Source organism: Melospiza melodia, chromosome 2, assembly GCF_035770615.1.
Source record: "Melospiza melodia melodia isolate bMelMel2 chromosome 2, bMelMel2.pri, whole genome shotgun sequence".
NCBI lineage: Eukaryota > Metazoa > Chordata > Aves > Passeriformes > Passerellidae > Melospiza > Melospiza melodia.
In genome coordinates, this window is record NC_086195.1 from 62963661 (window position 1) to 62977268 (window position 13608).

The window sequence follows — 13608 nt, forward strand, 5'->3', positions numbered from 1 at the left end:
TCAACATTCCTGTAGGCATTACAGCTCTGCCTTCTAGCAAATGCCCCAGTGAGCTGACAAATACTGAGCTGAAGCCATTCAAAAGATGTCTGTCATGACCCCCATGCTGCAATAATGCCTGCCCATTATAAGCTTAACCCCAAATATTTAGCTATCATTTTCCTCCTCCTGGGTATAATGAACCCCCTTGCTGCTACACAGCATTAAGTTTCCAGTTGTACTACAAAGTATTTGCATAGGAAAGGATGGGGATTTAGCAATGACCAGTAAACCATTCACCCAGCAGTTCTTAGAACTGGGGTTTACAGCATTCAAGTGGAAAGAAATTATGGGATGAAGCAGTAGTCCCTGCTCAGTCCTGCCTGCTGTGGCTTCAGACCCTGGCTGCTGCTGCTTCACTGAGGCAGGCAGTAAAAGAAAGAAGTAATCTGTCACCCTTCTTCAAGGGCTATGTCAAGTGCATTAAATGCAAATGAACATTTATATTAATTAAATTGTAATCACTTCAAAGACGTGCCTATAGATTAATGCCACACTGACATAATGATTTGACTCATCTCTATAACTTGTTAAGAACCTGGAAGCAATGGTCACATTGTTCTTGATGAAATGATTATTACTGATTGACTGGTAGGTTACTTCACTGCTTCTAGCTGTTCAGGCATTTGTAAGAGAAGCATTGACTGGTTTGAATGAAAGCACTTGTCTTTGTAAGCTCCAGCAGACGAACAAGTGGAAAAGACGGTCTGCGCATCTCAGGGCACTGTCCCCAGCACGTCATTCCCAGCAGTGAAACCGCAGAACATGCTACTTGCACTGAGATCAAAAGGCCTGCACTCTGATAAATCCAACCCCAGCAGAAATGACTCACTGGACCTCACATCAGAAGGATGCTGACAAAATTACAGCATATCACACACACCACTCCCCTTCTCCTAACCCAAGAAGAGCACAAGACCACATTTTGAGCAAACATTTAAACGAGGCAAACCAGACACAGCAACATGGCCTAAGATCTATGGAAGCTAAGACAGAAATATTCTGAGGCACAGAAAAACCCTGTAACAACTGCTGATCCCCAAAAGGCCCGAAAAACCTTTACAAAAGCTAGCTCATCACCATTCATGAACACTGGATATGCAAAGAGGACTGGGGGGGCCAATGTACCTTTGGTTAAATCCTACAAAATTAGGGTGTGCCTAGATTCCTAGTGCAAACAGCTCTGAGAAAGAATCAAAATACTCTAACAAGTATTAAGGTAGAAGGTACCAAGAACTTTCCACAAGGTTTTGTTTGCAAATACAGATAGATCCAGTTTACAGCCCTATGGGGCCACACCAAAGCCACAGAAAATGATGCTTCCCTTTTGTCCCACAATCTTGCAACAGGAATTTTCTTTAAATATTCAAGCTTACCTATCAGCTTGTTGGAACAAAATTAAACAAAGCAGCAATACTTCTAGAAGGGAACAATTTTTCTTCTATTCAAATAATGTAAATTTTTTCTTTAAAAAGTAAATATAAAGAGAAAGAAAAAATATAACTGCTGAGAAAATTTGTCCTAAATTAATACTTCCACTATATATTTTGTCTAATACTAAGAATCAACTGGTAGTTATAGCATTAATTGGTCTGACTGCTAAGTTCCCACCACCACTGATGTTATTATTACTTTGAATAAAGGTACTCACCACTAGAATAAAGGGTACAGAAATAGAAAATAAACCCACCACTAGAAATATGTTATATTGCAGCTATATCCCATAGTTCTTCTGCAGAATCTTTAGGTATATATTTATGCTGATTTATTTTATCTATTTCACACCCCTCGTGACTTAGTTGGAATACTGCACAGATTAACAAAAAAACTAACTAGAATTGAACCAAAAAAGTCTGAGCAGAGAAAAAATTGTTGAAAGGAAGAAAGAAAGGGATAAAAAAAAAAAGAAAAAAGGAAAGCAACACTAGAAAGGTCAGAGTGAAGTTACTTGTATCTAGGCAAATAATGTGTTCTGAAATAATTCTCAGAAACTTATCTGCAGAAAGTACTTTGTACAAGATAAGATGCATCAAACTAAAGGTCACAGCAAAGATGAAAAGGGCAGCTTTCCCAGAAGCTGGAAAAAGAAAAGCTATGCTTTGATACTCTTTCCATTGTCTCAGTCTTTCCAGTACAAAGGTATATAACAAGCCAAATACAATGCTCTTTGAAATTACCGTCTGAGGGGAACATAAAAGCCTTGCCTGCCTGTAATACCAACCATGGGACTCAAGCCAGTAACAGTGTAGGGGGCTTAGACATGAGTCCTCTCGTGAATTGGGATGTTGTGGTAAGGCATCATCCCTACTCGCCTCACTCATGCATAGCAGAACACAACCTCTGCAAGGGAGAAAGAAATTCCTGCCTAAGCCCCTGCTACTCCATCCCATCTGTCCAGTGTTTCAGACCGTGTGCTCCTTCACTGTAACTTCTTAAATTTTTTTCAAGTAGATGCACCTAAGATTGATCTACCAGGGATACAGCCAAGACATTTTCTCATCATTCCATCCAAGTTTGTGAAAGGAAGTAGAGAATTATGCTATGCACAATATGAGTATTAGGTTTCCAAATGCTGTTTGTCCTAGTTTCAGCTGGGACAGCATTAATTTTTTAGAGTAGCTGGGAGGGGGCACAGCCAGACTCTAATGTTGCTCAATACCATCTCAGGTCATTGCCAGAAGCAGGGAAAATGACCCCTCTCAGGAAAAGGGCATAATTTCTGCTCAGGGAGAAGAAACTGGCTGGAAAGAACAGGTCTCCTCTTCTATATAAACCATTTCTTTGTTTTATACGTTTTGTTATTAATATTCTCACAGTTATTGTTCATTTTCTCATCTCATTGCTGTTTCCAGCAAATTGTTCTTATCTCAACCAGTGATCTGTTGTGCAGGAGGCAGGCAGAGGGCAAGTGAGCAGCAGATTGTGGTTTTAGCAGAACTACTAAAATGGAGACTACTATCCTAAGCCATGATATTGCTGCACTGTAAAAATCCTAGAAATATTACAAGAATATCTGAATATGCACTTGGAACCTTATTTGCTAAAAAAACCCCTAAACCTCAATCACTAAATTCCAGAAAATAAATTTTTCACTCATGATCAGCATAGAAAAATTAAAGGCTCTAAGAATTTGTATTTCTTTTTATCCTCAGAACGCAAGTCTCAGTTTGCACTCCTAAACTTGGGTCTCAAATGTATTATCTTGCAAAATCCATTTAATAGTATGTTTGAGCTCCATCAAACTTCTGCAAAGTTCCACTGTATGTTTATTATTAGTGATGAGGAGCATCTAATTCCCAAGAGATACTAATTCTGTGCATTGTAATTACAAGAAAGCTGGACAGGGACTTTTTAAAAGGGCATGTAGTGACAGGACAAGAGGAGATGGATTCAAAGTGAAAGAGAGTAGGTTTAAATTAGATATTAGAAAGAAAGTCTTTACTGTGGGGGTGAGCTGCCCAGAGAAGTTGAGTATGCCCAATCCCTGAAAATGTCCAAGGCCAGGTTAGAGGCTTTGAGCAACATGATCCAGCAGAAGGTGCCCCTGCCCACAGCAGGGAGGTTGGAACTAGATGATCTTTACCAGCCCCTCCCAACCCAAGCCATTCCAAGATTCTATGAAACAGCCTCTAAAGAATCCTGGTGATACATCACATTAGACTGCTTTTGATAAAACCAGCACAAGCAGATGGTTAGGAATAAAAAAAAAATACAAAAAATTGTTTCAAAGCAAAAATACAAAACTGTCTTTTGAATAAATAATGCCTGAGTATTTGTATTTGCATATTTTCTTATTTATGAATATGTTGTTAAACTTAAATTTATCAGAAGAATTTGTCCCATCAAACCATTTGCCCATCTCAGCTGGTGTCATGATCCACTCAAAGATATAAGATGCTTTGGAGAGAATTTTGGCTTTTAAGATGGGATTAGACTAGTATTTCACACTGACTGCAATGACAGCTGTATTCATCTCCCTCACATACCAGATTCAAAGTCAGAAGCAGATTCTCAGTTTGCAAGCCAGAACATGTTCTGCAGGATATTTACAGCCAACCACTGAAATCCCCAAAACCTATCAATGATGTCAAACAGGACAGAAATAGATCATCTTGCCTGTTCTTCCTAAATAGACTTGCATTTATAAAAGATAAAGAAATAAAACCTTGAAGAAAAAAATTCTCTTTTACCACTGCCACTACCAAAGCACAAAACCACTCAACTTTTTTTGAAAGAGCCACTACAAGAAAGGAATCATGTTTGTGTCTCTCTCTTGATGTTCTATCTCTCCTCTTAACTTGTCAGCAATAATGCCTGCTTTTTCCTTTTTCTTTTCATTCCAAAGCTTTTTTTTTTTTTTTTTTACATCTATAAGGAGGTTCATCATGCCATTTCACAGGCCACTAAGGAGATGAATTATGTTTGTAGATGTCAGTGCCTAACACAATTTAACCACCACAAACATGCATTAATGCACGTCACCTTACAATAATCCACTTACCAGATGGTTTGCAGAACAAAACCAGGAACAGAATCAAAATGAGGAAATACTTTCAGCCTCATTCTTTATTACTGAAGATTTTATTGACTGATAAACATAAGGACAGGCATCAGATTAAGCAGCAAGCTGTTTTCAGAAAGTACCCTAAAAAGAGAGCTCTGTGACTTCAGACAGAGACAGGAAAAGACTCATTTCAGGAGATTTCAAGTTCAAGCAGTCCTTCTGCATTTTATGTTATCAAGCAATGCTGTTTGTGCCCTACAAAATAAATTTTCTGATCTCCAACTCAACAACAAGATAAGAAGTAGACTTCTAATTAGGAATTAATAAAATAAGAATACTTACGCTGACCCCACCGGCCTGTTCTTGGATTCAAATAATTTGGATAAAGTCCATTAGGACGATCCATTTTTTGAAGTAACTTCCGAATGTGCATGACCTAAATTAAATCAAGAATCAGGTTCACCACTAAAAATGTTTGTCTGCCCTCTGCACAAAGTTAAATCTAATCTTTTTTATTTTTCTTTCATTTTTAGTAGCAAATTTTATTAATCTGAACCACAAGCTTTCTTGAGGGCTTTCTTCAGATTTGTACATTTTTGGTTTTAAAGGACTGCTCACATAAACATGCTTAAAAATAATGATTCTTAAATGTATTCCGAAACAAATAAGAAAACCTGTGTTATCATATATTTCTAGTTGAAATACAACAATTTGGTAACAGAAATACAAGCAGGAAAATATTTACCTGCTACCAAGAATGGAAGTAGAATTCAATATAGAAAGTACTTCTCCTTTAATTAAATTTATGATAACAAGTATGATAAAAAATATTGATTTTTGAGACTCACCTTGTTGTAATATACAGGGTCTCCTGTCAAATAACTAAGGTGGACAAATTCCATGTGCAGAGTACCAAACTCAGCAAGGATGCTGCTGCCAGCAGAAGCCCAGCCCCAGTTTCGACCAACACCACTGAATTCCAACAAATATGCATAAAGAAAGGAAGAAAACAACAGAAAATTCAGAATTATTGTGCACAGCACAACTACCACAGCCAATTAAGCAAGCAACAACAATATTTTAACCCACACTTAAGTTTACAGGAGTTGTGATTTGATTGGTCAATTGGTACACTGGTTGGATCTTTTTGGAATAAAGATACCATAACCTCATCGACAAAAAGTCCTATGTTTAAATAATATAATACCATGAAGTCACACAGATATGATGACTTAACACTGGGCTCAATCACAGTTGTTTCTTATTCACTGCATGTTCTTAAGAAAAAGAACCAAGGTAAGACAAGTTTTGAAGGTGGCAGCATTGCTGCCTTGTCCTGCTGATCTGCTGTGTTCGCTTGACTTGTGTGAGATGTGCTTCCCTATCTTGTGTCTACATAGGAATACAGGATGTTTACTGTTGGCATAATATTTGAGTTCCTCAGGCTCACCTAAAGAATCAGCAGAAAGCGTGACATATCTATTTTTTGCACTCAAAGTGATACCATTTTGCTAATCCTAACTCCTAAATTACCTCTGGTTTAATTTAATCTGGGAGTTTTCACCACCTTTCAGGATTGGGTCTTTTAATTTCTGTAATTAACTATGTATTTCTGAAGATTACTTCTACTTCCTCTCATAAATGATTTCAGTTATGAGTTAGTGTACACACAATCTAGATATACATCCCAATTCAGCTACTGTTTAAGGACGTAGTGAAAATTTAAAGAATGCCTTGCATCAAAAACACTCTCAAAATCTGAGGGAAATCCTAGCACTGAGCAAGCAATACAACATAAATTAGGCAAGGCAGTTGTCTTCCATGAGGCAATGCAGACCATCTAAGTTCAGTCTGATCTGAGCAGTCATCTAAAGGAGCCTCTCCATCTGCACAGACCACAGTTCACTTTAGCACATCAGACCCCAAGCTAAAATGCAAAATGAAATAGTAACTTCAGAGTTCCATCATCTTCTCAAATGCTGGAAATCTTCTAAAGGTAATATACACCTCAAACAGTACAGAAAACCCAGTAAGTTCAATCATGTCATGCAAACAACTTTGATTTTTAACAGATTTTGTAATGAGTAAAGAAACAATTATTAAGCTCTAGAGCAACACACAGAATAATACACTGTGTGGTCCAATGGCAAATTGAATGTTTATTGTAGAATCATAAAAAAACCCCAGGATCAAAATGTATTGCAGTTATGAGTTAGAACGTGCTGAACTCTACCAAAACTATTCTAACATGCTAAAAATGACAATTTGTCTGCATTTTCTACAGTCCCCCTACTAAGAAAAACTGCTGTATGCCATTATTAATTTTAAGTTGGAGGGAAGGGCAGGAAGACATTTCACAAAAGAAAACTCATTACCTTTTCAGATTCACCATTGCCCATGGTATACCCGTAGGTGTGTTGAAGGCTGGAAGAAGTTTTCCTGCCAGTTGCACTGCTTTGATCTTGAAAACCTAAGATAGTAGGATCAATTGCAAATAGTTACAAAGTCTGATTTATCTCCCAGAACTGTAAAGACTGAAATTTCCTTACCCCACCTACCTCTTTGTATTAAAAAAGCTTTACATTGTAAAAAATATATTAACTTATAATTTTTTGCCACTTGTTCACTTTATAACTTTCGGTTAGATTTGAACATGAAAAGCAAACTTGTCATTTTGATTTCTTTCCTTCCAATCTCTCCAGCAACAGTTCTTAGATTCCTATTACAGAAGAATATCAGGTCTCCTCCCACCTCCCTCCACCGCTATTAGGAAATTCAAGTGCTTTTAAAACAGTCTTTAAATCATACCTTGTATTTTTCAGTTAAAAACCAAGACACAACTCTCCTACCCAAGTATTTTAGCTTTTACAAACTTCCAACTTCTTTTTAATGACTTTGCTTCAGACAGAGTTCCTATTCTTTTATGAACATTGTCTATGCAAAACCAGATATGCAGTTTCCTCTGGTTTTTCCTTCATCGATAATGCATATGAAAAATAATTCCAGGGCTAATCTTCCCTCTCTAGTCTGAATCCCCAAAGAAATTATTGACAAGACAAAATCTCAGTAATTTTTACTGTTATTTCTCCTTACTTTTAGAACATAAATCTGTAATAGCCTTACTCAGAGCCCAGAACTTATTAGACAAGCAATTGGGGGAATTCTTCTAAGTCTACCTGCAAGCATGTTTTCCAAAGGCATATTTGGTACCTAGATATACATAATACAATCTAGATATACGTAATATAATAATTCATACTCCATAGTATGAATCTGCTTTTACCAGTTAGTTGCTAGCACGCATTTTAATCAATGCCTTCTCAGTATTCACTACATTTCTGGACAAGTATCTCCTTAACCTGAAGATAACATTATTTGCCAATTTGATGCACCACACAAAACAGGTAGAAAAAAAGCTACCACATCCCAGAATAACACGCAACACAGACATAGCATAGAAACATCATCTCTTTGGTGACCAGCAATAGGACATGAAGAAGTCTAATGAAGATGCATAAGGGCAGTTTCAGATAGGGAAAATGTTTTTCACTAAGAGACTGGTCACAGCACCAAGCCTGTCAGAGCTCAAGGAAATTGTGGAGATGCTCTCAGTCACATGGTTCAGTTTTAGCTAGTCCTGAGAGAAGCAGGGGGTTGGATTCCCCAGTCCTTAAAGGTCCTTCTAACTTGAGATATTCTACAATTCTATTGTTAATGACCTGACCAGTAATCTGTAATCAAAATTAATAAAATCTTTAGGAAGGACTGCAGCAGCTGATTTGTAAGGTCTATGGGAAGAAACTGAAGAGATGCTCACTAGAGAAGCAAGCTGAAAAATAAGCAATCAAGAATATCCTTATTTTTCATATGAAGGTGGGAAAAAATCAATATCTTTATGTTTGAGGAAATGACTAGTGAGACATGAAATAAACCAGAAGAAAATACTAAAGATGACATCTAATTGTATTTGATGCAGTGGAGTATGGAGAGATATAGGTGAATGTGAAAGCAATGAGCCAGGATAAAGAACTTTTAGAGAGGTTCTCCATATGAACTGTAAGATGGGATATGTCTAAACTGAAAAAGGATATACCTGAGAATATGATTTGGTATAACTATGAAGCAACAGAGGCAATGCAGCTTGAATGATTTTTAGCCAAGAAACTGACAAAAGACAGTCTTTGAGAAAATACACAGAAATTTAGGAGTACAATTCATATAGCACTTTGACCTTGAATAAAGGACCGATTCAGAACAGGAAGGCATAGTATAAGGAAGAGGTATAGTACAGGTGGAATCTCTGGTACCTGGGAAAAAAAGAAACCCTTAAGAGAACTAAAACCTCGGTCTTGGCCCAGTTGCATAAGAACTACCTCATTTGAATCTATAAATAAGCATCAAAAATTCATGTTGAACTTTTTGAATTTTAAGTAGCCGATGGGTCAAGACCAGACAGAACTATCTACTGGGAGTCATCTGGGGGTACTCCCTCTACAGTGCAAGCAAGCTTCAATACCTAACGAAGAACAGAATGATGACTTCCAGTGAAATTGCAAATAGTTTGGAAAGACATTTGTAATATGAATTTGTTTATCTTCAGCTTTCTTATCTTGCACTCTCTGAAAGTGCTATGCACTATCATATTGTTCATTAATAAAAGATACTGAAATATTAGGGTAAGACTATTCAATGGAAGAACATCCTGAGAAACATCCTTGCTCAAGAATATTCTTAATGGCTATTTAGATTGCTATCCAGCTTTTAATTAGTTTGAAATGTATGGTATCTGAGGAAGGAGTTTTTCGCTAGAGCGTATGAAGTAAAGGTTGAGCTGATCTAAATGTGCATGAATCTGGACAAGACAGTTAAAAGGTAATCACAGAGCCATTTCAGCATCAGAGCACCAGCAGGAACTGCTAATTCAGACAACCATGCTGTTAGCAGTACCTGCCCAAACTGGCTGTGATTAAAGGCACTTTCCTCTCACCTCCATCGGGCTGAGGACTCTTGAGCACCACTGATGTAGCATCAGAAGGGTATAACACTCCCTCTCTATATGCTTCACATCTAAAATCGAATGTATTGGTTGAAGGCATGCCTTTACTTTCTATTACTGTCATCTCAGTCTGATCTCGCTGCTACTTCTGCATTAAAAAACCACTGAGTGCTTGGCACAGTGTTTACCTGTGCAGGCTGGAGTAAGAACTGGGAGACAGCTGCATAGGATTTTATCAGAGCCAAGTGACCACAAGAGCATTTTTGGAGAGAGGGAGGGAAAATAAATGTAGCAGGCAGTGGTGAGTGAGGTGCCGTTTATGGGAAACTGCAGATGTGTCCAGAGAGTTTTGCTGCGCTCATTAAAGTGCCTTCTTTAGCAAGTTTCAAACTTAACATAAGAACAACATTAAAAGCCTTGGGCTCTAGCTTATAAATAATGTGTTGGTATCAGACAAAACAGTTACTTATCATTTAATATTTTTACTTTAATTTTTTTTACACTGAGTTGAACTCATAGATTCTATTTCAGCCCTGGCAGTTCCCTGTTGACAGGCAATGCATTTCAAAAAATGCATAGGCAAGAAAAACAGAAAAGAACAAAAAATGAATGGCTGCCTTAAAAATAGAGCTCATTAGGAAACAGCAGAAGAATTGGGGTTATTTAGTCTAGACATAAGATGTTCAAGAGAGGACAAGATAATGACTTTTCAGTATATAAAAGGCTAACACAAGTAAAAGGAAATAATATTTTTTCCATGGACACAAAGAACAAAAAATAACACCAAAATGGACCATGGAAAAGTAAGTTAGTTATTAGGAAAAAACTGATGATAAGAATAACTACTAATGCAGCATGACTCTGATTGCTTCAAAGTCATCACCAAAGCTTTTAAAAAGGCTCTGCACAATACATACAAAGACTTAGATGATTTAATTTTGCCAAGGAACAGAAGAATAACTGAGAATTACTCTGCTGTCTTAGCACTCTTCCAGCCATGTTGCTGCATTTTGTTTGCATGGTAAGGTTTTGGTAGTAGGGGGACACAAGGGTGGCTTCTGTGAGAAGCTGCCAGAAGCCTCCTCATGTCTGACTAAGCCAATGCCAGATGGCTCTAAAACAGACCAAGGGTCAAGGCTGAGTCCATCAGTGATGATGGTAGAGCCTCTGGGATAACATAGTTAAAAATAGGGTAAAAAACCAACCACAGAAGAGCAACTGCAGCCAGAGGAGTGAGAATATATCAGGGAATCAACCCTGCAGACACCAAGGTCAGTGCAGGAGGGAAGGAAGGTACTCCAGGCATCAGAGAAGAGATTCCCCTGCAGACCATGGAGGTCCATGGGGGAGCAGAGATCCACCTGCAGCCCATGGAAGAGCCCCACACCAGAGCAGGTGGATCCCCAAGGAGGCTGTGACCCTGTAGGAGCCTACACTGGAGCAGGGTCCTGGCAGACCTGTAGTCCTGTGGAGAGAGGAGCCCATGCTGGAGCAGCTTTGCTGGTGGGACTGACAACCCCGTGGGGGGATACTCACTGGAGCAGTTTGTGAAAAACTGTGGCTTGTGGGAAGAACTCATGTTGGAGAAGCCCATGGAGAGCTGTCTCCTGTGGGAGGGACCCCATGTTGGAGTAGGGGAGAGTGTGAGGAGTCCTCCCCCTGAAGAGGAAGGAACGGCAGAGATAACACCTGATGCAACCCCATTCCCTGACCCCTGTGCTGCTGTGGGGGAGGAGGTAGAGAAAATTGTTAGTGAAAGTGAGCCTGTGAAGAAGCGAGGGTGGGGGGAAGGTGTTTCAAGATTTAATTTTTATTTCTCTTTATCAATTAATTACCCCTAGTCGAGTATAATTGCCCATGACAGTAGTTGGCAATTAGACCTCCTGTCCTTACCCTGACCCATGAGTCTTTCATTGCATTTTTTTTTGTCTCTCCCCTGTCCAGCTGAGGAGGGGAGTGGCAGAGCAGTTTTGGTGGGCACTTTGCATCAACCCACCACAGTTCCCAAGTATGAGATGGCTTGTGCACATTCCGTATCCATAAAATTAAAATGTTTTGCCCCTCAGGTGTGGTATCTACTCTGTAGATACACAAAGCACCTTTCATGGATAATGGAGACCATCCACCCCAAGGTGCTTTGTTAGCACAAAGCTACAATTATAGAACAGATCAGAATCTTCTTAAAGACAGTAGCAGCAAGACATCCTGCTTTGAAGATTCAAAAATACTGTTCTAGGTAAATGGGTATTAATCTCAAGGTAGCTGTTCTGTCCACTCCCAAAATATGGGCATTCTTCAGAAAATTTTTAGAAGCCACTGTAGCCTTGGAAAAGTGTCTCCATTTTACATGGCAAAATCTAACACATTAAAGCCATCAATTTACATGGCCTTTACTAGCCAAACACTTCTTTCTTCAAATACTGTAAACCAATAGAAGAATTTTCCCCCCTTTCAAAAACAAATCAGGCTGTAGGCAGCTAGAAGGAAAGAGAGTGAAAATTGGCAGAGAAAACAAAATCTAAACCCCAAATCGGATAAGTGGATCCCTCATTAAGATGAAAACAGCAATCAGTATTTACAAACTAGTATGTACAGCAGACCAGCTGTGAGGGCCTGAATAATTTTCATCCATTAAATTGATGCTTAACATATCAAACCTGCCACCCACCCCACAATATGAAAGCTTGCTCCTGAGCCGATTAATCCAAGCAAGGCCATTAAAACATGCAGCAGAAAAGGGCCTTAAAGATTTCAATGATTCTTCAAAAGCCTTATTGATGTATCCAGTGACTGCCTAGATGCATGGCTTCAGCTCTCAGAAGACTGTATTATGCTAATACTGCTGTTAGGTGTTCCCTTCCAGCACTATGAATGGCAAACAGCACCAAATGGCCTCTGCTCCTAACTTTGAGAGCGATGATAGATGTTTTCTACAAATAAGGAATCGCTTTCATTTATGTGCATAGAGCAGCCTTTGAAACGTTCTTATTAAAAAGTAATAAATGTCAGACTTCTCTCTAATCTGATGGTTATTAAGTAGTGAGAATCTATGGCCTTGCAATGTGGCTGGATCTGTAGGCATGATAGCCCTGGATCACTGAAAAAAACATCAGACAAAGCAGACATACTGCACAAGTTCACAGAAATGTAGTGCTTGGTTCAGCATCAGTACTACTATATTGGTATCAAATCCTGAACACATTTCCTTTGAACACTAAGGATGAAGATGATGGGGGAGATCTATCGATCTACTAAATGTAGATTGAAAAACCAGAGCCCTTGACAGCAATACCAGACTCAGACCCTTGAGGAAACTACCCTTGTGGTATTCCACAGACCCTTGTGGTATTCCTTGGCCCAATCAAAATTAGTTATCTTTGTACTTTCAGAGTTCAATCTGCAGCAGTCAGCTCCTCACTGCCTTTTGGTGGCTAAACACTCATTTAAAGGTCAACGTCTTAGAGAGTACTCTCTGCATAAGTAGAGATAAAGGTTCATGGTGAAAATCAAGCAGCATTATCACAAAAAAAAAATTAAGAAAAGCAGAAGTAGCTTAATAAGCATTGCAGGTTTGATGGATGATACAGAAGTCTTACTGCATAAGAAAAATATGTCTGCATGTCAGATAAATAGCTCCAAGTTCCTAGATGAATAGCTCTTAAATTTCAACATATTTTGCTTCTGTAAATCTTGGGAGCTCCCAGGTTTGGGGGCTCCCACTGTTCCTAGGGCATTCTCCCCTGCTAGTGGGGGCCATCTTGCTACTGAGAATTGGAGAAACAGCTCCCTCTTTACACATCTGCTTCTAGTAATTTTCACTTTGTAATTACAAAGTCATCTTGTGAGATGAGGGAGATGCAGTAAGATCCTGGTATGATTTCAGCTATCATAGTATGAAATGAGAGTGGGAGAACACTTGAGGTATATTTCATAGATGTTTGTTAGTGATGATTGAAGAGGTATGCCACATCTAGAATTGGTCCTGGAGAATGTAAATCATGTTCATGTGAAATTTAGCAAGGCAGTTACAAACTATACTACCTACAGAGGTGAAATGATGTAGAAATAC

General features: G+C 38.7%; 1 protein-coding gene across 1 annotated transcript in view; it reads right to left on the reverse strand.

Moving 5' to 3' along the window:
- MAN1A2 (mannosidase alpha class 1A member 2) overlaps window positions 1-13608 on the reverse strand; it is a 133408-nt gene that overhangs the window by 40291 nt on the left and 79509 nt on the right. Inside the window, exons 6-8 of the mRNA XM_063148452.1 lie at window positions 6919-7013; window positions 5392-5515; window positions 4886-4979 (exon numbers count right to left, since the gene is read on the reverse strand). Of these exons, the coding sequence (XP_063004522.1) occupies window positions 4886-4979; window positions 5392-5515; window positions 6919-7013 (313 nt within the window). The remainder of the gene's footprint in view (window positions 1-4885; window positions 4980-5391; window positions 5516-6918; window positions 7014-13608) is intronic.